The sequence below is a fragment of the Rhamphochromis sp. 'chilingali' genome (assembly GCF_963969265.1).
Source record: "Rhamphochromis sp. 'chilingali' genome assembly, chromosome: 18".
Lineage (NCBI taxonomy): Eukaryota > Metazoa > Chordata > Actinopteri > Cichliformes > Cichlidae > Rhamphochromis > Rhamphochromis sp. 'chilingali'.
Genome location: NC_137945.1, coordinates 5,944,933 through 5,969,699, shown reverse-complemented (window position 1 = coordinate 5,969,699; position 24,767 = coordinate 5,944,933). Strand labels below are relative to the sequence as shown.

The 24,767-nt window shown below is 41.6% G+C and overlaps 2 protein-coding genes across 2 annotated transcripts in view; one reads left to right on the top strand and one right to left on the bottom strand.

Moving 5' to 3' along the window:
* Positions 1 to 24,767, bottom strand: part of LOC308385446 (uncharacterized protein) — a 538,971-nt gene that overhangs the window by 419,002 nt on the left and 95,202 nt on the right. The gene's annotated exons all lie outside the window — the stretch shown is intronic.
* LOC308385455 (uncharacterized protein) lies at positions 2,139 to 18,493 on the top strand. Its single transcript, XM_080864370.1, has 4 exons — positions 2,139 to 2,453; positions 7,966 to 8,071; positions 16,438 to 17,034; positions 17,360 to 18,493. Exons 2-4 carry the CDS (start codon positions 8,054 to 8,056, stop codon positions 18,050 to 18,052), a joined length of 1,308 nt encoding a protein of 435 aa, XP_080720496.1. The 5' UTR covers positions 2,139 to 2,453; positions 7,966 to 8,053; the 3' UTR covers positions 18,053 to 18,493.

Genomic DNA, 24,767 nt, shown 5'->3' with positions numbered 1-24,767 from the left:
GCACCTGACTAAAAGCCGCAGGTGTTTCAATGTTGACTTATCATATGTAAGAGAATATGCACAAAGCGAAATGTCAGGAAAGAGATGGCTGTTTGGAGACACACCCCTTTTATTAATATTTTGAAAAACAAGTTATGGGTACATATTTGCACAACTTTTTAGGTATATGTAAAAGTAGCGGTAATTACAAGTACGAAACATGTACTGCGCTTCATAAATGAGTAACAAATGTAGTACATAACAATAACCTACAGCACACCAGAAAAATAGATTCGGACTACCTTTTAGGCTCAGGTGCAGTGACACAGCTTTAACAAGAAGAAAAGTCAGTCATTCACCACCATCTTCCTGCGCACTAAAACCACCAAAGTCCTCTTCTCCAGTGTCGGAAACGAACAGGCTCAGGGTGGCTTAGTCATCCACTCTCAGCTTCTTTCCTTCGTTGTCAGTGTCAGAGTCGAACACCCTCTGAAGGGCCGTGGCGGTGTCCTCCTCTCCATCATGCAGCAGTCCAGCCCTTCGAAATCCGTTGGTGATCATGGATGTTTTCACACTTTTCCACGCTGTCAGATTCCACCGGTGGAGTTGGGCATAACTTGCTTTTCGCAAGTTTATCGCCGCACATCATCCACGCCTCCCGCTGAACGCGTAGCGCTACTTTGAAGTTTGTTTTTCGCGCTTCTTGTACGGCACTATGTTGCCTGGCGGATGGACATGTGACCAACATACCACTCTTGAACCCCGATACTGTGTGTCTGATCACATGCCCTTCCGCCAGGCAACGTAGTGCCGTACAACAGCGGAACAAACAAAACAAATCGTCTTACGATATGACAAAAATCATGGACAATCCATAGAAAAGCCACACCTGACTAAAAGCCGCAGGGTTCAAAGCTTGTGCAAAAAGTAGCGGCTTATAGCCCGACAATTACGGTAACAGGTAGCAACACCCCTCTCACCAGTAGGCTAAGAGATTTTTAGCCAATTACAAGTTACCACCTATGCTTCTATTTTCTATATTTAAAAAAACAACAGGAGTTATGCAGGTTTACTATGATCAAAACTTCAGACTCACAGTGAAACATCATGCTGTGTAACACTATACACCAGTGTAAAGTTCAGGAAAGTTTCTTCATGGTTCGGAGGCTGCTCGGCAGAGGATGATTTAAAGACGTGTGTGAAATGGGCTGTTATGATGGGTCAGAAAATGTGATGAGGGTTGCCTTTTTATAAAGAGTAGCTTTTCCTTTTTGCCAGCGGTCATGACCGCTATAGAGCGTTTCCCTGAGCTTTAAAACTGCAAAGACGGCATGGCGCTGTCACGCTGATGGCCCGGGAGATACCGTTGGTGAGTCGAAAACTATTGCCTGGATGCCGAAACTCCCAGTAGCCAGGAGAATGCCAGGAGGGGTTTGTTCATATGAAATAGAAAAAAAATACAAAGCATTAAACCATGTTAAAAACACAACAGCCTTTATAAATGCAGTTTGGACCACTTTGCAGTTATTTATTTGTAAAATATGTTTGGAATCATGTATGATTTTCCTTCCACGTCTCACGTCTACACCACGTTGTGTTGGTCTTTCACGTGGAATTCCAATAAAATTGATTCATGTTTGTGGCTGTAATGTGACAAAATGTGGGAAAGTTCAAGGGGGCCGAATACTTTTGCAAGCCACTGTAAAATAGAAAAAAATACAAAGCATTAAAAAATGTTAAAAACACAGCAGCCTTTATAAATGTAGTTTGGACCTGGAAGCAAGTTTCATCAGGTCATCACTTAAAAGACTGGATATCCCACCTGCTGTGGAGTTTTAATGCAGTACAGTTGTTATTATTAAACCCCTGTCACATTCTGACCGTTAAAATGAATAACATTCATATATGAAATGAAATTGTTTCAGGTAAACTGTATATGGTGTTAAATAGGCCTAAACTACTGTACTTTAATGTCGGAAATTAGGGCTGTACTTCAAGAGCCATATATTTTATGAGGTGGTACTCATTGTGATAGACGACAGCAGGAGCAGAACAGACACACAGCAACAACCAACAACAACCCTGCAAGTGGACCTATTTTGGGGGGACTTGTGTATATTATATTATATTATATTATATAATATATATATATATATATATATATATATATATATATATATATATATATATATATATATATATATATATATATATATCTCGATCAATACAAAATTTTTAATTTATTTTATCAACTTTCCTTCTGACGATGCTCTCTGTGTTGAGCGCTCAGGGGCTCTGCGCTCGACAGTGCAGCCTAGGCGGAGTAGTCGAACGCAGATTCACTGAGCGCAGGGCAAGCTAGCTAGGCAGAAATTAAGCTCTCCTTTCAACACGGGAAATTGAACCTCCCCCACCCTGATTCAGATCTGGCGTTTGGAACTATTTTGTTTTTCATGTGACGTATGACCCTGAAGGTAAGCGCGTCATGGACTAAAGTAAAACAGTATGTCGGATGTGCCAGCAATGCTCAATTACATGGGTGGGAGCTAGTGTGTTAGCAGTTAGCTCGTTAACGTGTTGGACGGTGTTCCAGATCTACTGGCGTTTAGATCAACTGGCGTTGGTCGAACAGATGTGTGGCAGTCTTGCGTTTCAGGAGCTGCTACCGACAAACCAGCAAAAAACGCCAAATGTGTCATCTGTGACACTTGTGAGGTTATCTCAAACACACTCCGTCAGTCGTGATGCTGTTGAACAACAAAATGTTTAAAAATGTGGCGAGTTTACCTGGTGATATCCTCATTCGCGACGCGATCGCGAAAACAGCAAACAAGTAACACCACGCCGATGTTGTTCACAGGACAGCAAGAGTAAACGATCGGGAGACTCTTGTCGTCGTTATCGTTCCCCTCGCACGGTTTATTTCTCCGAATTCAGCGTTTTTGCTTCACAGCTAAAGCGACCAGTTTACTTTGTGCACTAACATGGAGTCGAGTCAACCAGCGCCACCTCTGGCCAAGTGCCACAGCCGACAGCCAGATCAACCTGTGACACACATCTGCACCACGTTTGAATTCGTGTCATGCACAACACATTTGTACCTTTGTGTCTGTTTGTGCGTCATGCAAATAAACCTTTGAAAAGAATGAAATGATATCATATATTCCTTATTGGCCTACAGTGGTAAAAAATTCCAAATTATATACACAAAGTCATAGAAATCACCACTTGGTCATCATGATTTTAATATTCTCTTTTTCCATAACAGTGAAATACGCCTTGGACAAATATGACACATCAATATTTCATTAGTGTTGTCACATCACATCCTGTAAGCATCGTCTGTCTGTGTCTTTTCCCTGGAAATGAATACAGGGAGTGCAGAATTATTAGGCAAATGAGTATTTTGTCCACATCATCCTCTTCATGCATGTTGTCTTACTCCAAGCTGTATAGGCTCGAAAGCCTACTACCAATTAAGCATATTAGGTGATGTGCATCTCTGTAATGAGAAGGGGTGTGGTCTAATGACATCAACACCCTATATCAGGTGTGCATAATTATTAGGCAACGTCCTTTCCTTTGGCAAAATGGGTCAAAAGAAGGACTTGACAGGCTCAGAAAAGTCAAAAATAGTGAGATATCTTGCAGAGGGATGCAGCAGTCTCAAAATTGCAAAGCTTCTGAAGCGTGATCATCGAACAATCAAGCGTTTCATTCAAAATAGTCAACAGGGTCGCAAGAAGCGTGTGGAAAAACCAAGGCGCAAAATAACTGCCCATGAACTGAGAAAAGTCAAGCGTGCAGCTGCCAAGATGCCACTTGCCACCAGTTTGGCCATATTTCAGAGCTGCAACATCACTGGAGTGCCCAAAAGCACAAGGTGTGCAATACTCAGAGACATGGCCAAGGTAAGAAAGGCTGAAAGACGACCACCACTGAACAAGACACACAAGCTGAAACGTCAAGACTGGGCCAAGAAATATCTCAAGACTGGTTTTTCTAAGGTTTTATGGACTGATGAAATGAGAGTGAGTCTTGATGGGCCAGATGGATGGGCCCGTGGCTGGATTGGTAAAGGGCAGAGAGCTCCAGGCCGACTCAGACGCCAGCAAGGTGGAGGTGGAGTACTGGTTTGGGCTGGTATCATCAAAGATGAGCTTGTGGGGCCTTTTCGGCTTGAGGATGGAGTCAAGCTCAACTCCCAGTCCTACTGCCAGTTTCTGGAAGACACCTTCTTCAAGCAGTGGTACAGGAAGAAGTCTGCATCCTTCAAGAAAAACATGATTTTCATGCAGGACAATGCTCCATCACACGCGTCCAAGTACTCCACAGCGTGGCTGGCAAGAAAGGGTATAAAAGAAGAAAAACTAATGACATGGCCACCTTGTTCACCTGATCTGAACCCCATTGAGAACCTGTGGTCCATCATCAAATGTGAGATTTACAAGGAGGGAAAACAGTACACCTCTCTGAACAGTGTCTGGGAGGCTGTGGTTGCTGCTGCACGCAATGTTGATGGTGAACAGATCAAAACACTGACAGAATCCATGGATGGCAGGCTTTTGAATGTCCTTGCAAAGAAAGGTGGCTATATTGGTCACTGATTTGTTTTTGTTTTGTTTTTGAATGTCAGAAATGTATATTTGTGAATGTGGAGATGTTATATTGGTGTCACTGGTAAAAATAAATAATTGAAATGGGTATATATTTGTTTTTTGTTAAGTTGCCTAATAATTATGCACAGTAATAGTCACCTGCACACACAGATATCCCCCTAAAATAGCTAAAACTAAAAACAAACTAAAAACTACTTCCAAAAACATTCAGCTTTGATATTAATGAGTTTTTTGGGTTCATTGAGAACATGGTTGTTGTTCAATAATAAAATTATTCCTCAAAAATACAACTTGAATAATAATTCTGCACTCCCTGTATTTCCAGCCAATATAGGCAATCCATCAACATGGCTGGAGAGTTGGTAGTTATATACAGTCTGTATAAGTGTGGTTAATCTAATGAAGATTTGTAAGGAGATGGCAGTTACTGTGAATTCACAGCAGTTACAGTGATTAGTAATAAACAGCCAGTGAGAGTGAGTGGATTTAAGAAAGTCAGTGACTCAGGTGTGTCGCTTGGTTTGTCATCTGTTTGTGAGACTGGAGGAGAAATCTTTTGTTTTAAATCTTAGTTAGGAAGGTTCCTGTTTGAAAACAAGCACTTTTTGTAAGAAATGCAAGAAGTACATCTGCAGAAAGCACACAGTTACATTCTGTCCATCATGTAGACAAAATAGAAAATGTTGAGCATTGAAAAACTGAGAACGTTGGGCAAGTTCAAAAGAAATGTGTTTGTAAGAACGAAAAACCAAATTGTTCCTAAAATAGTTATGGAAAGTCTAACTGTTGTATGTCTGTGTTCTACATGTTTATCTAATGGAAAATAAAGTTGCTATTGTTTTATTGCAGTTTTTGGATAATCCTGAGTGGATTTACACAGTATGGGTCAGAATGACCCACAACAAAATCAATGTCAATTGTTTGTTCTTCAACATAATACAAGGGTTGATTTCCAAAACTTGCTTATGATCTTCAATTTGTAGCAGATCCACTATCACACAGCAGCTGGAGCAGTTTCAAATGGAGGTCAGTCCACTGCTGCCACCTGTGGCCAAGTACCACAGCCTACTACTAGATTAACTTGTGACACATCTGCACCTGTTTCTAGGATCACATTAAGTAGAGGCTGAGTGGCTGCACTTACCCCTGGTACATCCAGATCTACCCACAAACATGTTGAAAGATGCAATGCCAGCAATGTGGATTGTCAACGCTAAAAACAATCAGTAAGCAAAGACAACAGGGATCAATTCTTTCTGTTTATTTAGCACCCACAACATTTGTAGTCGCCTTCTGCACAGGGGAAGTCCACACACACTGTGTGGTACCACTTTCCACAGAAGGTGCATTCGATCTGCAAGACTGAATGAGATTGTCAGAGTCATTGTCTGACTGTTTATTACTAATCACCTGCTGTACATTCACAGTAACTGCCATCTCCTTACAAATGTTTATTAGATTAACCACACTTATACAGACTGTATATAACAGCCAACTCTAAAATGTTTGTTCACAGAGAAAAGACACAGGCAGACTACGCTAACGACATGTGATGTTACAACACTAGTGAAATATTAGTGTCATTTCATTCTTTTCAAAGGTTTATTTGCATGACGCACAAACAGACACAATTGAAAGGTACAAATGTGTTGTGCATGACACGAATTCAAACGTGGTGCAGATGTGTGTCACAGGTTGATCTGGCTGTCGGCTGTGGCACTTGGCCAGAGGTGGCGCTGGTTGACTCGAGTCCATCATAGTGCACAAAGTAAACTGCTCGCTGTAGTTGTGAAGCAAAAACGCTGAATTCGGAGAAATAAACCGTGCGAGGGGAACGATAACGACGACAAGAGTCTCCCGATCGTTTACTCTTGCTCTCCTGTGAACAACGTCGGCGTGGTGTTAATTGTTTGCTGTTTTCGCAATCGCGTCGCGAATGAGGATATCACCAGGTAAACTCGCCACATTTTTAAACATTTTGTTGTTCAACAGCATCACGACTGACGGAGTGTGTTTGAGATAACCTCACAAGTGTCACAGGTGACACATTTGGCGTTTTTTTGCTTGTTTGTCGGTAGCAGCTCCTGAAGCGCAAGACTGCCACACATCTGTTCGACTAACGCCAGTTGATCTAAACGCCAGTAGATCTGGAACACCGTCCAGCCCCACGCATGGGGCGATCCGCGGTAGCTCGTTAAGGGAGATTTGCCGTGTTGTGGCGTTAACGTCATTTCAACAAGATTAACCCTGACAGCACTAGTGGGAACACAACGAATATGACTGCACATTTACGCCAACATCATCCTAGTGCAAAGACAAGTGGAAGCAGACAAAAACAACAAGCACGCTACTAACTTTACCCGAGTCATTTAGACAGCCGTTAGCACATGATCCTCCTTATGGGGACCTGGTATGTTTAATATGCTGCTGAGAATATAGCCCAGAAGAAGCGTATAGTATAGCTTTTATTTTGGAAAGAGCCATTTCTCTGTAATAAACTCTCTTTTCCAAAGATGAGTGATTCCTCAATCAGATACAGGGCTCGCAAAATCGCTAGCCCGACGTCCCGGGGCTAGCGATTTTTCCAGTCGGGCTACCAAAATCTATCTCTTCCCTGCCCGTCCGGCTATTGTAGGAAGGAAAAATATATGTCAATGCTTTTGCATTCTTTCGGAAATGTAGCTGGGTAATTATGTCATTGGCATCGGTGAGCCACTGTCAATATGTGACATATTGAAATCGCGTTTGAATTTGCGCTTGTTTTTTTGCTTTCACTTTGCAATCGCGTGAACTGTGTATAGAGAGCGACAGTACTGATTGGTGAGTGATGATAATTTGCGCACCAATTCCTCTGGCATCGTCTTATTAATCGTTAGACATTTGTTTAGAACTCTTACAGATGTTGAAGAAGCTCCTTTAAGCAATTACTGTGATGTTCCTCCACCTCCAAAGAAATGTCAGAAGTCCGAACCACAAAAGAAGCGCGTATTCTCGGAAAAGTAGTTGCAGGAGGTGAGCTGGCTTCAAACAAATGATGAACGCGCAGAGATGTGGTGTAGAATGTGCCGTGAAAATTTAATAAATGACAAATTAAAAAGGCATGAACATTTTTTTTTTGGTATCGAAAAAATATCGAACCGTGACACCAAAGTATCGAACCGAACTGAACCGTGAATTTTGTGTATTGCTGCACCCCTAATAAATAAATATATATACTGCTAAATTTTGTATCGGTGCGCAAACCTTTTGTGTTTGTTTCCAATAAGTTGCCAAAAATGTGTTCTTTTAACTTGTCAGATGAACATATGAGACACTTTGACTCTTCAGTGCAGTGTGGAGCCTAACAAAGATCTGTTTTGTGTCCCAGCTGATCAGCAGGAGGAGAAGAGTCTGACGGAGCAGCAGAGGAACATTTTCAGCTACTTGGACTCAGCTCAGCCACTACAGAGGAAACAATGAGCTCAACACAGAAGGTGACAGACAGAGCAGGGCGATATGACCAAAAATATTTATCATGATATACATTTGAAAATTTGCGATAATGATATAACTGACGATATAATTGACGCTAGAGCTGGGCGATATGAGATTTTTTCATATCACGATATGTTTTTTTCATTTCAGGCGATAACGATATCTATCACGATATAAGCCAAATAACTATATTTGTAAGATTTAAATGTGCCGTTGCTCACAAGTAAAATGTGAAATAATCAGCAGCTTGTTTTTATTTAAATATTTATTTCCCATAAGTTCAACAGGGTAGATGTACTTAAGGAACATGAGACTTTTTCAGATAAATAAAGGCAAATATTGCAAACTACACAAAAGGCAGCCGCTAAAGCGTTTAAGTTTCAAAATAGAACAAACGAAACAGACTAAATTGTCAATTCCACTTAGAAACAAAATATTAATTCTAAAAATAAATCTTAGTTTGTTTTACAGATGAACAGACAAAAATGACTAACCTTTGTCAATATCAAATAAACTGAGAACTAAAAGGAAATTCTCAATCTCTCCTTGTTGTATAGCTTAGCTTTTCAAACAGTTTTAACAGTTACTTTAGTCTGACAAAGCCGAATGACGAATTAGCGCTTCCAGTCAGAGACTGAGGCTACGTCCACACGTACACGGGTATTTTTGAAAACTGAGATTTTCCGTTTTCGTTTTAAAAAATAATCCCGTCCACACATAAAGGCAGAAATGAAGGAAAACGCTGCTATGAACATGCCAAAGCAGCAGGTGGAGCTAGATTCCTAACCGTGCAGAAATGTTGGCCAATCAGAAGTGTAGAAGCCTCGGTGGGAAAAAGTAAACAAAGCTGGGGCATAGAAGCAGAACCGAGTCGTATGTGTGGAGGGACAGTAACTGTGTGTATATGTAAGCATTCAAACACTGCAGAGAGTAGAATTAACAGTAACAGTATTGTAGAAATTCATTTCACCGAAACAATAACGTGGCGCACAGTGTGACGCATGCACCAGTTTATTGTATTTCCAGACTTGCTTTCGGCACAATTTACAGTGCACGCTACTCTGTTTTTTGTCAGACTTGAAATAGCCGAAATACCTTAACACTACGGAACTTCTATGGCTCTTCCGTTTGACAATCTCTCCGGCATTGGAACCATCATCTGTTTTCTCCTCGGTAACCTTCGGTCACGCTCGGTTGATTTTTCTAGTCGGCACACTCATTTCCTCCATTACCCGCTGGCTCCATTACCCGCTGGCTGCTTCCCAAACAAACACACGTGCGGCTTGGCACTTGTGCTGTGTGTAACAAGTCACGCGACGTGACGCTGCGGCTGTGATTGGTTCGGCTCTGCGCTACTTAAGTTGGATTGGCTAACTTTTTTTTTTTTTTTTTTTAAGAGGACAAGAACGGCGAGGTCTATCGCGATAGTTTAATTTCTCTATCGAGTAAAAGTTATATCGCGATACATATCATTATCGTTCTATCGCCCAGCTCTAGTTAAAGCCGTGTCACTGCACCTGAGCCTAAAAGGTAGGCCGAATCAATGTTTCTGGTGTGCTGTAGGTTATTGTTATGTACTACATTTGTTACTCGTTTATGAAGCACAGCACATGTTTCGTACTTGTAATTACCGCTACTTGTACATATACCTAAAAAGTTATGCAAATATGTACCATAACTTGTTTTTCAAAATATTAATAAAAGGGGTGTGATGAAAGATTTTTAATTTTGTGAATTATGTTTAGTAGTAATTTGCACCAGAGGTACACTTCAACTGTGAGAGACAGAATGTGAAAAAAAAAATCCATGAATTCACATGGTAGGATTTGTAAAGAATTTATTCATAAATCAGGGTGGCAAATAAGTATTTGGTCAATAACAAAAATACAACTCAATACTTTGTAACATAACCTTTGTTGGCAATAACAGAGGTCAAACGTTTACTATAGGTCTTTACCAGGTTTGCACACACAGTAGCTGGTATTTTGGCCCATTCCTCCATGCAGATCTTCTCGAGAGCAGTGATGTTTTGGGGCTGTCGCCGAGCAACACGGACTTTCAACTCCCGCCACAGATTTTCTATGGGGTTGAGGTCTGGAGACTGGCTAGGCCACTCCAGGACTTTCAAATGCTTCTTACGGAGCCACTCCTTTGTTTCCCAGGCGGTGTGTTTTGGATCATTGTCATGTTGGAAGACCCAGCCTCATTTCATCTTCAAAGTTCTCACTGATGGAAGGAGGTTTTGGCTCAAAATCTCACGATACATGGCCCCATTCATTCTGTCCTTAACACGGATCAGTCGTCCTGTCCCCTTGGCAGAAAAAGAGCCCCATAGCATGATGTTTCCACCCCCATGCTTCACAGTAGGTATGGTGTTCTTGGGATGCAACTCAGTATTCTTCGTCCTCCAAACACGACGAGTTGAGTTTATACCAAAAAGTTCTACTTTGGTTTCATCTGACCACATGACATTCTCCCAATCCTCTGCTGTATCATCCATGTGCTCTCTGGCAAACTTCAGACGGGCCTGGACATGCACTGGCTTCAGCAGTGGAACACGTCTGGCACTGCGGGATTTGATTCCCTGCCGTTGTAGTGTGTTACTGATGGTGACCTTTGTTACTTTGGTCCCAGCTCTCTGCAGGTCATTCACCAGGTCCCCCCGTGTGGTTCTGGGATCTTTGCTCACCGTTCTCATGATCATTTTGACCCCACGGGATGAGATCTTGCGTGGAGCCCCAGATCATGGGAGATTATCAGTGGTCTTGTATGTCTTCCATTTCCTGATGATTGCTCCCACAGTTGATTTTTTTCACACCAAACTGCTTGTCTATTGTAGATTCACTCTTCCCAGTCTGGTGCAGGTCTACAATACTTTTCCTGGTGTCCTTCGAAAGCTCTTTGGTCTTGGCCATGGCGGAGTTTGGAGTCTGACTGTTTGAGGCTGTGGACAGGTGTCTTTTATACAAATGATGAGTTCAAACAGGTGCCATTCATACAGGTAACGAGTGGGGGACAGAAAAGCGTCTTACAGAAGACGTTACAGGTCTGTGAGAGCCAGAGATTTTCCATGTTTGAGGTGACCAAATACTTATTTTCCACCCTAATTTACGAATAAATTCTTTACAAATCCTACCATGTGAATTCATGGATTTTTTTTTTTTACATTCTGTCTCTCACAGTTGAAGTGTACCTCTGGTGCAAATTACTGACCTCTGTCATCATTTTAAGTGGGGGAACTTGCACAATCGGTGGCTGACTAAATACTTTTTTGCCCCACTGTATGTGCGAAACAGGATTTTCCCCTGATTCTAGCTTGTGCGGCTAATATTCAGGTGCGCATTGTAGTCCGGGAAATGTGGTAATTATTGTGGAAACATGATTGATTATTTCTGTGCATTTGATGTACACGTGCATTAAATTAAAGTTGATTATGTCGATTAAGCATCATGAGGGCGGGGGTGGTTCTGGGAGATTTTTGCTGGGAGTTGGCAACTCTATTAGTTAGGTTGTTTAATATTTCTGATAAGTACTCTTTATAATACTAGAATAGGAAGGATGGTGCAGGTTTAAGTTTATTAGATTGATGTGTGTTGCTGAACTATAAAATATTTGAATAGAATAGAATTCAACTTTATTGTCATTGCACATGTCACAGGTACAGGGCAACGAAATGCAGTTTGCTTCCATCCAGAAGTGCTTTAGCCATGATATAGATATATTAGCAATAATATAGATATGTAAATATATTACAGAAATGGGTCTATTATGGTATGTTATAATGTACACGGTATGAAGTATGTTATGAATATGCTATAACTATAAGTATGTACAGGCTGTAGTGAGTACAAGCTATGAACAGGATATAAATAGGAAAAACTATACAGAAATATGAGATGTACAGCTATACAGAAATGGGAAATATGCAAGTTATAAACAGTTGTTGAATTAAAAATTATCGTATTTTACAGAATGATTATTTATACAGTGGTGCAGTTAAGATAAGTGAGATATGTGGATAATTTCTACAGAGGCTATATAAAGTGCAAGTGGTTTTGAGTGGTGGTTCAGTCAATGTTATTATTGTGTGTTTGAGGGTACAGTTGTCCATTGTGTGTGTGTGTAGGTGGTTGTGGGTGTGTGTATGTTCAGTCCGTGAGTTTAACGTGGGTCAGATGTCAGGAGGCAGAGTTCAGGAGTCTGACAGCTGTGGGGAAGAAGCTGTTCCGGTTCCTGGTGGTCTTAGTCCGGAGGCTCCTGTAGCGCCTCCCAGAGGGCAGGAGGGTGAAGAGTCAATGTGATGGGTGACTGGGGTCTTTGATGATTTTCCCAGCCCTTTTCAGACACCGCTTCCTGTAGATGTCTTTTATGGCAGGAAGTGGTGCTCCGGCGATGCGCTGGGCAGTTTTCACAACTCTCTGCAACGCCTTCCGGTCCGAGGCAGAGCAGTTCCCGTACCAGACTGTTATACAGTTGGTCAGGATGCTCTCGATGGTGCAGCGATAGAAGTTCACCAGGATGTCTGAGGACAGGTGGTTCTTCCTTGGAGTCCTCAAGAAGAAGAGGTGCTGGTGAGCCTTCTTGACCAGCTTGGAGCAGTTGGTCGTCCAGATGAGATCCTCGGAGATGTGGACTCCCAGGAACTTGAAGCTGCTCACACGCTCCACAGCCGTCCCCTTAATGTGGATGGGTGGATGTGGGTCAGCATTGCTCCTGTAGTCCACGATGAGCTCCTTGGTCTTCTCGGTGTTAAGCAGCAGGTTGTTTGTGTCGCACCACTCAGCCAGACCATCCACCTCCTCCCTGTAGGCGGCCTCATCGTTGTCACTGATGAGGCCAATCACCGTGGTGTCATCTGCAAACTTAATGATGTTGTTAGAACCATCGGCAGGTCTGCAGTCGTGGGTGAAGAGGGAGTAGAGGAAAGGGCTCATTTGGTATAACGGAATAGCTTTAGTGTCTTGTTTTTAAAACTTGAGTATGAACTTATACCAGTGGTTCTTATCCTTGTTGGAGGTACCGAACCCCACCAGTTTCATATGCGCATTCACCGAACCCCTCTTTAGTGAAATTTTTTTTTTTTTTTTCAAATTCAAGACATAGATATGTTTTTTTACTGGTGCACAAAATGAGCCGTACATGAACATCACCTTGTTCAAAGAACAAAACCAACACAATGCATGAACTTACAACAAATTACATACCTGCAAATCAGTGTGACTTCTGCTGTTGCCTTTGAGAGACCAGTTCAGATATGCGTGGCTTCACCTTGGCAAGTGCCAGTCTCATGTCATTTTCACAGAAAAGTCTGTTCCTTTTCTTCGTTTTTATGTCCAGCATCGTCGAAAAGGATTGCTCGCAAAGATATGTTGTAACAAATGGTATAAAAAAATCCACGGCTTTCTTAGCAATAACTGGATACTCGTCCATTTGTCGACACCAAAACGTTGAGTGTTGTTGTTCTGAAGAGTTGCTGTTGAACCTGGCTCTGCTGAATTTCAATGATTTCGTCAAGGTATTCATCATTGACATCTGCTGTCTCAACAGCAAACGTGAACGGCTGTCTCACCCATGCTGGATATGACTCTCTTGTAGGGAAATATCTGTCGAGAGACTTTGCAAGCTCATCTAAGTGCGTTGCAATTGTTTGCTTCAGTTCCGTGGATACAGAAACATCTCCGATTCCAGACACATCTTCGACCTTACTTACACAGTTGTCCAGAAGGGGGAAGTTTGCAAAGTTGTTGTTCTCTGTTCGTCGTTTCCATAACGTTAGCTTTTTTTGAAAAGCCTTCAGGTGTTCTTCCGCTTCTATGATATTGACTCCACCACCCTGCATCTGCTGATTGAGATGATTGAGAGCTGCGAATATATCAGCCATGTACGCTAAAATGAGAATGAACTCAGGATTTTTGAAGCAATCTGCATGACAGTGTTGGTGCTCTTGCAAAAACAGGGCTAATTCCACACGCATGGCAAAAACACGATTCAGCACCTGTCCCCGGGATAACCACCGAACATTAGAATGGTACAGAAGTACCTCGAATTCAGAGCCCATTTCTTTACACAGCTCACTGAAGATGCGGTGCCTCAGAGCACTATTTCGCACATAGTTCACACATTCCACCACTGTTTTTAATACTTCTGCCATTTTTGGAGGCAAGGTTTTTGTTGCCAATGCATGCCTGTGCAAAATACAATGAGTCACAATGATGTGTGGTGCATCGGCTTTTACTAGCGCACCAAAACCAGAGTTTCTTCCCAGCATGACGGGAGCTCCGTCTGTACAAACTGCAGAAACCATGTCCCATGAAAGATTGTTGTCTCCGAAGAAGTCATCCACAAGCTTCTTCACATCGGCTGCCTTAGTTGTTGTTGTAAGAGGCTTACAAAATAAAAAATCTTCTTTTATCATGTCATCTTTCACATAGCGCACAAAAACAGTAAGCTGGCTTAGATTAGCAACGTCTGTGCTCTCATCGAGCTGAAGGCTGAATTTTGCCGGGCTTGAAATCAGATCTGCGACTACTTGAGCCAAGATGTCTTTACTCATGTCTTCTATTCTGTCGCTGACGGTGTCATTTGAAAGAGGAATTTGTGATAATTTACCTTCGGCCGCTGTTCCGAGTATCAGATTTGCCATCTGGTTTCACGAGTGTTTCACCAATGGTGTGTGGCTTGCCCTGCTTTGCGATCAGGTAAGCAACTTCGTACGATGCTGTGAGGATCGGTTTGTTAACAGGTACAAATCCAAGAGCAGGCAGAGTGGGCCTTTCATCGAATCTGGCTCTCTTCACCTTGAATTCAGCAAGTGTTGTGTTCTTGTATTCCCCGTCTCCATGCAGCTTCAAGAAGTGTTCCTTTAGTTTTGCCGGTGCGAGACTAGAGTTGCTCAACTTGGCGTTGCAAATCATGCAGATAGGACGCTCACTCCCATCACGTTCCGTGATACATGTAAATCCATATTGTACATATTCGTCCAACCACTTTCTTTTTTTGCCCGACATAGTTAGTATGGATTAAAATGTTAAAAAAAAAAATCACGCGAAGTACTACCACGACATTCACATGTTGACTACTGCGCGCGCTACATTCCCCGCAGCCCTGATTGGCCAAGCAGTGTAGCATGATCGTCTGCAGCCAGTGATGGCCAGAAGGGGGCGTGTCATCACAAATTTACACGATAATTCGGGCGTGGCTGGACCTCTGCGACCTCCGCAGTGGAGGCTCTGCCGAACCCCTGAGACCGACTCACCGAACCCCTAGGGTTCGATCGAACCCAGGTTAAGAACCACTGACTTATACAAAATGCAGCAAGATATTTATTTAAAAAACTGTTTTATTGATTACAAAAACGCTATCGGATTCGTATCGGCAGATATCCATATGATATCGGTATTGGACATTAAAAAGTGGCATCGTGCCATCTCTAATACGAATATCGATAAAATGCTTTATCAGCTTTCTTGGCTTCCTGTACAGGCTAAAATATTCTATGGCTTACTTGTAGTTATAAAGAACGCAATTCTGTTAAACACGCCACATTTATTTCTGCTCAGCTGCAGTATCCAGATGAAATACATAATGATATTATACGATTTTCAACAAACTGCAATTTAGTAAATCCTCGAGTTAAAAGTAACTTTTTGTAAAACTGTTATATTTAGAGCAACCTTCAGGTGGAATAAATTGCCTTATAAAATTAGAGAATTAGCAACTATTCAAAACTTCAATGAACATTTAAAAGCCGATTTACAGAACTTTTAGTTGTTGTAAATATTGTAAGAGATGATTTGTTTTTGAAATTTCTGTAATGTGCCTCAATGTTATTGATAATATTATTATTATTATTATTATTATTATTATTGATTGCTTATATTTTAATTGTGAAACCTCACTGTGGATGTAAGAGCCAAATTATGTGGATATCTTGATTCCACTTTATTGTATAATATTTTATGTGATTGTATTTGATGGAAGACGAGCAACATCTGTTGTGGAAGCTAATGGGGTTCTTTTTGAATAAACAAACATAGGATTTATTATCACTGAATAATTGTGTGTGTGTGTGTGTGTGTGTGTGTGTGTGTGTGTGTGTGTGTGTGTGTGTGTGTGTGTGTGTGTGTACAATCAGGAGGGATGGGCTTGATTTTAGTGTTTAAACAATCATGAATTATTTTTAACAGCAGGTTGGATGTAATGTGTTAGAACTACCAGCAGGTGGGGATAAGAGACCTTTAAGGTGTTTGGTGCCACACTCCACCTTCAGGTTTAAAACTAGTGTTAATGGAGGGAGTTTGAAGGTTGAGTTTGTTCCACGACTGCATTTCACTCACTGCCTCTGTTTGTATCTCTGTCACTGCAGGACCAACATGGAGCGAGAAGTCAGCGCTCTCAGGAGGCCGACAAACCTCACAGAAGAAAGGGAGAGAAAAAACACACCTGTGACGAGTGTGGGATGGAGTTTATTTCCAAGTGTCATCTAAAACAGCATCAGGTCATCCACACTGGAGAGAGACCGTTCAGCTGTGACTTGTGTGGAAAGTCTTTTTCCAGGAAGCGTTCCCTAAAAAGACACCAACTCATCCACAGTGGAGTTAAAGCGTACAGCTGTGATCAGTGTGGCAGAGCTTTTAATCGCAGTAGCAACTTACAGAGTCATCTAGTTACCCACTCTGGAATTAAGGCATACAGCTGTGACATCTGTGGAAAAACTTTCAGCCAGAGAGGGCACCGAAATATACACCTACGCATTCACACCAGACATGATGTGTACTGCTGTGAACAGTGTGGCAAAGAGTTTACAACAGACACACAGTTACAACAACACATGTTTACCCACACTGAGGGACGACCTTATAAATGTGACCTGTGTGAGAAGACTTTTAAAGCTCCACATTACCTGAGAAAACACCAACAGATCCACAGCAGAAAGAGACTCTACAAGTGCAGTTACTGTGAGGTATGTATTTATATTGTTATCTTGTCATTTTAGCCTGACTGTTTGGAACATCTCTGCTCATTAAACTGTGTTAGCATGTTAGCAATTCTACTGCATGGAAAAGCAGCTCTGAGTGATTATTCAGATTTTCATGTCAGTTATGATTTTAGTATTACTGTAGTATTATGGTGGTAGTATTGTAGTTATTGCAGCCCAGTAAACTGAGTGTGTTAACTGAAACAGTCAAATGTAATTGGACGTCTGCAGAGATGCTCTTTATTTCAGGCGACGTTCAGGATAAAAGTGTTGAAGGACTGACTTACACTGTCTTTGTGTCTGTGTTTAGAAGCAGAGCGACACAGATGGATCCAGTTCTCAACCCTGTCATCACTGTGGTGGTGGGAAAGACTTTCGTTGTGACCTCTGTGGAAAAACTTTCAGTCACCAACACACCCTTAAAACACATCAACGTAGACACACTGGAGACAAACTGAAATACTGCAAAGAATGTGGGAGAAGCTTCCCCACATCAACTGAGTTAAAACAACATGAACTGATTCACAGTGGGGTTAAAAAGCACCTCTGTGATCAGTGTGGGTCATCCTTCACCACTGCAAGTAAGCTTAAAACACACAAACGAGTCCACACAGGAGAGAAACCACACAAGTGCAGACACTGTGACAAAAGCTTCTCAGATTCAGGTAGTCGTAACAAGCATGAACGTACACACATGGAAGGAAACTACAGCTGTGACCAGTGTGACAAGAGCTTCAGGAATCTCAGTTCATACTCCACACACAAACGATCCCACGTTACTAATAAACTGTTTCACTGTTACCAATGTGCCCAAACATTCACCTCATTGTCTGCTCTGTGCAAACATCAGCGTGATCACTCAGGGCTGAAATCACTCCCATCACTGGATCACAGTGAATCTGAAGAGACAGAAAGATCCTCTGGTTTCAGTGTCAGACTCAAAAAGCTTGAGATCAGGCTCCACAGAGTTCAGATAGAATCATTTAAACTTGTGTTGAACTGAACTGGTTGCTGGGCTGAACTTCTACATAATACAGATTTACATGGGATCTTATTTTCTGTCGTTTTACTGAGTCAGTTTTGTCCTTTTTTCTCTGTCCTGGTTTTGCTCGTCTGTAAATAATTGAAACTCAGTCAAATAGTTCATTGTTCTCCAGCAAAACGTTTTGGAAACTCATGTTTAACCTTTAAAACTCTGACATGTTTTAGCACACAAGGCTTCATCGGGGAGTTCACTCATGATTGGACCATGAGAATAAAGGTTTTTAGTTCTTTCAAAGAGAGTCTTGGAGGTGTTTGATGTTTCTGTTTTTTCTGAAACCACCTGAAAGAAAAACCATTTTTCTCGCTTTATGTAGTGTGGAAGTTTTTAATGTTTCTTCATCTGTGATGTTCTTGAATGTGTTGACATGAAGATGGTACAAATAAACTGTCCTTTTAGCTTCAGCTCCTAATTTATTCATTATTTATGGATGTAGCACAGCAGCAGTTTCTTGATTAACACATGGAGGGCTCGGGATCTGATGGTAAATAATGTTTTGTGTCCTTGTACACATCATACAGCTCAGCTGTTCCACAGATGTCAGGTTTACACAGTGGGATGGTTTGTAAGAACGCAGCTCTCCTGTGGATAAATCCTTACTCTTAGCCTCAGGACCTCACACAGTCCCAGCAGATTCGGTCAGAAGATTTATCCCTTTTTCATTTCTATATGATTCTTCTTGCTTCTAAACAAAGATGATTATGATGATGAGTCATTTATGAAAAAAGAAGCAAAAAACAATATTGTTTTATGAGGATTTTTATGGCAGATTTTGTGCATCAACATTTTTGTAAATGAAAATGTTGAAAGGATGCAAAGGAGGAGGAGGGCACAAGAACTCAGCACGTGATACTGACTGGAAGCAACACAGCTGCTGTTGACAAAGCAGCAGAGTCAGATATGAATGTGTATTGAATTCATCGTGTAAATATACCAGATTTATCCACATACGTCAGTTTTCACCCTTTTTTTTACTTTCAGTAAGTTTACTTTTAGTTTATTTTTACTTTCTGAAGACGCAGGAGAATCTGTTTCATCATGATTGAGCATTTCATTAATGTTACACCCCAATGTTTTCATTTGAACCCCAAGTGTCATTGTCTTTGAAAAAGCACAGAGTATAATGCATCTATTTTGCAAAAATAAATAATTACATAAGTGTTTCAACACTTTCAAAGAGGTACCCTGTTTTTCCTTCGTCGTATCGTACAAATAGAGATAATATAATTATCTGAGGAACAATTGTCAATAAGCAGAGAAGTTATTAAAATATTAATGCAAGACATGGAAGCAGGTGGTGTTGTTCCCAAATTAGGAACAATATTTTAAAATTACTTCACAATTCTTCTTGCACTTCAGATTGTTACAAACTATCAGAATGTAAAGAAAGTCAGAAAATGGACAACCTCAGCTTATAAAACTGCTATTTTTTACGGAGCCCCGCAGGGGACATGGGAGAAAAAAAAATTAGGGAGGAAAAAAAAAAAATTAGGGAGAAAAAAATAAAAATTAAGACGGACTTTTGCGAGCTCTCGCAAAAGTATTGCGAGAGCTCGCAAAAGTTTTAGCCGCATTCTTCGGAGGCCGCCAGCTCGAAGCCGACCGGGAGGTCGAGGCACGATTTGCCGGGAAAGCGGTGTTCCTCCCGGCTGTAGTAGGTCTCGACCTCCCGTTAGCTTCGAGCTAGTGGGTGTCAGATCTCCAAAAACGTCGGAGCACTTTTGCAAATATGTGATGTCTTGTAAACCGAGCAGGTATCTGACGTTTACACAACTACATTCACGCCTCAAAATATCTTAAAAGTGTATTTTGTGACCCAGAAAGAGCAACATTACAACTAAGTAGCTGCCGCCATTGTTGGAATTCAACTTTCGCGAAAAAGTTTTGCGAGAGCTCGCAATACTTTTGCGAGCTCTCGCAATACTTTTGCGAGATCTCGCAAAAGTCCGTCTTAATTTTTTTTTTTTTCTCCCTAATTTTTTTTTTCTCCCATGTCCCCTGGGGGGCTCCGTAATTTTTTAACCACAAACCACTGGATCAATTTCAAGGGTTTTGCACTTGATTTTTATTTTATCATAAAACACTGCAGAGATGCAAAGAAATAATCATTATAACAGTGTGCAACTGCTCCACATTATACTGTGTCCAAGCTTCAGACGTCTCTGAAGCGACACTTTAAGAAACTCCTGCATAACTTCGGGGTGCACAGTCCACATTTCACAGTGACAGCACAAAGACCCACACAGCTGGATTTGGATATTTAACATTCTTTCAGTAAAAATTAAATCCTGCATGAGTCCATGAATATCTGGCATTAATCATATGAAAGCCTCTGCTGTAGCACCCTGTCATACATTCATCCAAGAGATGTAACCAAGATACTGCCTCTATTAAATAATTATTAGATAATCATTTTTGAAAAATAATCTTTAACATCAGATTAATTTCAGATTTTTAATGTCAGATTTTACACGGTCAGGTGTAGCTGAGTTTAACTCAGAAACTTAAACTTGAACTCAAAACGTATTTTAAATAAATTTCAAACGAGCCATCATGATAAAGGGAATGTGTGCAGTTTTGGTGCTCCGTAAGTTCTGTGCTGAACAGCGTGGCTGACTCTTCGTATCTACTATTGCCTCCACAGTCTGAGTCCACACAGGTAATGAGCCATTATGACCAATTATGGAGTCCCCTGCCAGCTCACGCTTTTTTTGAGATTATGTCAAAAGGTTTCTTTTGCCCTTTTGCAAAGTGGGTAGTGGGTTTTTCCCATTCTATGCAAGGCCACCTGGGTTGACTGGAAGACTGTTTACTTAGCCTGGCAGGGCGAAGGACACTGTCTCAGCTGAAGTCTGGACATACACACACACACACACACACAGACATATACACACATGCAGATGTACACTCATCCCCCCTCCCCCTCCAAACGCCTTCAACACTTATTCCCTTCCGATGCTGACGGTGAATCAAGGAGACCAGCGCATAGGCTGCAGGCCCGGATGTACTGTCTACACTGACTGTCTCTCACCCTTTACCCACTCCTGTTGCTTGTCACGTGTTTCTTTGGTGTATTAAGAGTTTTTTCATGTGCAGAGGTGTTTTTTTTTCTGTTCTTAAACTGATCTCCCTGTTGAAGCTCAGTCTGGGGGGAGTTATTTTTTTCTCCTTATCCTTCCTCGTGTGGTGCATCTTCCATTGTTATACCTCTCTGACCTGTCTTCACCATGTGATGTTTTTGTGTAATGTATGTATGGTTGGAGGGTAAGATGGCGACGCCCTTGCAGGTCGGCAGCCATAACATGAAATTTCCCCTTGTGGGACTAATAAAGGTATATCAATCAATCAGTCAATCAATCAATCAACTAGGGAAGCAGATGCCATTTCGGTTGCCAAAGCAATATGTAAGAATATCATCCCAGAACACAGGATTCCGGAGACTATTTATAGTGATGATGGTCCACACGTTGTAAATGAAGTGATTGGATTAATGGCACAGCATCTAGGGATAACACTAAAACATCATTGTTCATATCAGCCACAGTGCAGGGTTGGTAGAGAGAACTAACGGCACAGTAAAGCTGTGAGCTTTGAGATTATATATGGTAGAGCATTTAGAGTTTTAGTCTTCTGTAGTAATGATAGAAACACAGAAGAGAGAGCACATTAGCAGATTGGATGCTCAAAATGTTTAAAAGTAAAAAAGTCATGAGAACAAATGATCTGCCAGATGATTCTGTTTCTCCTCAGGAGCAGAGTCTGAAGTCTGGAGATTGGATGTTGATAAGGCCATGGAGAGGAAGTGCTCCGTTCTTACTGCAGGTTTTCATAGAAAGTATAGAAAGTATCTCTGGGGACATCTCAGGCCCTCCAAGGTTTGGAGGCCTATCTCCACCCACCATTACTTCCCCTGCCGGTGGCGGACTCCCTCAGGTATCGGTGCGTTGGTGGTTCTTTGTGTCTGGGGATGGGCGTCCAGGTACACACCGGCTCACTCCTTGGCGGCCGCTTATCGAAACCTGGAGCCTGGGGCTCGCACGGGCCACTTCGGAGGTGGGGTGCCCCCGGCCTCTCGACCTGGGGCTCGGTCACTCAGGCACAGCTGGCTGCCGGCGGAGCTCACGGGCGCGTCACTGCAACTCCCCCTGGCTTCTGCTCCGCGGCTGCTGAGTGAGCCCTCATCTGGGACTCTCCTCAGCTCTTACTGGGACAGTGGCGCGGCTGCCCCTCTGTGGGTCTTCCTTGGTCTCTTGTGTTCTGGGGGCCTCTGGATGTCTGGAGTTTTGATCTCCTCCATACCTGCTTGATACCATAGAGGACAGGGCTGTGGCTCCCCACACTCCCTAGCAGATCATTACATGGAGAAACCTTTGGAATACAAGCATGCTGATCCACACAGGTGTACACACGGGTATTCACAGATGCGGACTACAGCTTTCTTGGCTGCTGCCTCAAAGCACACTGTGCGCTGTCTATCTTGCGTGCTGCACAATATTGTTTATTATTTAGTAAATATTGATATCTACTGCTAGCTAGTTTATTGTGATGGTGCTGTTTTTTTTTATTATGTTGCTCTTTGCTGTTTGCTTTCTCTTCTGTTTTTTTTTGTCCATACAGGTGACCCAGGAGTTTTGTTTGTTTTTTGTTTTTTTTTTTTGTTTTTTTTCTCTCTTCCCCCCCCTTCTCACCCTCTCTTCTCCCCTTTGGTTTTCTTTCTCTCCCCCTCTTTCTTTCATTCTTTCCCCCTGTCCTATCCCACAGTCATGTCTGTCTCGTTTGTAGCAACCGAAAATAAAATAAATTCATAATTATAATAAAGGTCAATCAAATGGACCAATATGGCAAGGCCATGATGATCCACTTGGTAAAATAAATCCGCTTGGCATCTTTCTTGGCCTCAAGACAACAATTCTGATGGCTATAGATCCAAACGGGACACAAAAAAAAGAAAAAAAAAAGTATAGAGAATAACAACCTCCCTCCTACTCTTACTCAGGGTCTCATAACACTTTTTCCAAAGCCAAACAAAGACTTACTTCTTATTGATAGTTGGAGACCCATCTGTCTGCTCAATAATGACTATGAGATTATGGCTTTAGTACTTGCTAACAGAATTAAAGAGTTCTTGGACACAATTATCAATGAGACACAATCAGGCTTAATGAGAAATAGATACATTTCTCATAACATTAGACTGGTTTTGGATCTACTTGATTACTCTGATTTGGTATCTGACAATAGCTTCATTCTCTTCCTGGAGTTTTAAAAGGCCTTTGCAAGGGTGTAGATTTGGTTGTGGCATTGGTGGGGACGGCTGATTCGACCATCGACCCCTGCCCCGTTTCTTATTTTTTCCTTTTTGTTTTTGCTTCTTGATAAAAAAAAGGAGAAATATACTTGCCTACATATGCTATTCTACATGCTTTTAAACTGTTTAAAATTACAATTCATAGTTTTATATGTGAATTATATAATGTTAAATTACTATTAAACAAATGACTGACTAAGTATTTCAGGCTTTAGTTTACTTCAGCCAAATATCATATAAATCAGGTATCATACAAAAGTAAAAATAGCTTCAAATACAGTCATGACAATAAAAGAATATGACTTTAAGGACTTAACAACATTACTTCAGTTATAGTACACCAACATCTCTGACACATTAGCACTAAGGGAACACTGAAAGATCTGGTGGTTTTTGTCCATAAAACTACTCGTCTAAGATTACCACAAAGTAAAAGATCTCTCAGCAACATTATGCAACATTTTAGGCACTACTGCCCTCTATCAGATAGGGGGCTGGGATGTTTTATTCTAAACATGAACTACTGTTACAGCAACAGACATGGACTACATGCCCCACACAACAAACACATGCCTGCTCCTCTCGTTAGCTGGAATGAACTGGTGGCATATTTGTTTTACATCTATACTCTCCAGTCTCTCCTGGTGGACATGGCATCACATTACTCATGGTTACATACAATTTCGACTGCTGTGGGCCAAGCCTAGCACCTACTTGCCAACCTTGAGACCTCAGAATTAGGGAGACATTCAAAGGGGCTTGGGGGGGGGGGGGGGGGGGGTGTATACATGTACATGTATATACAAAAAACTTGAATCTTACAGTGTTTATTTATCAGATAAAATAAGTTAAATGTCACCGTTATTATTGTCCGCGTCCACCTGAGAACCCGGCCTTTGTGGTCTAAGTGGGCCGGGTCCTCCGAAAGCCGGGTAGACCGGAAATGAGCGACTGTGAAATTGGACGGTCTAGCCTTCAGAATTACGTCACCTGCCGTCTGCTCCTTGCTGTCTAAAATATAACCGGACGCTGGCGTAGATGGTCGAATAAACTGCTGTTTTCACACAGCAGTTTATTCAGCTGTGTGAGAACGCTGGAGGAATTCTCCTGAGGGATTAATAAAGTTTTATTTAATCTAATTTAATCTAATAACTTTAATCTCAGCCAAAACCATTTACTCACCAACAAATAAAACACAGAAAAAGGCCAAACAATAACATGTTTAAGTTATTTGACGTGTACACAGCTACATTCTCGCCTGAAAATGTGTTAAAAGTTTATTTTGCGACCCAGAAAGAGTAATAAGAGTAATATTAAAACTAAGTAGCTGCAGTAATAGTAGCCATTGTTGGAAACTGGAATTGGCTG

Coding starts and splice junctions, on each gene's coding strand:
- LOC308385455 (XM_080864370.1), top strand. Junction 17,035..17,359: donor ACAAGTGCAGTTACTGTGAG/GTATGTATTTAT, acceptor GTCTGTGTTTAG/AAGCAGAGCGACACAGATGG.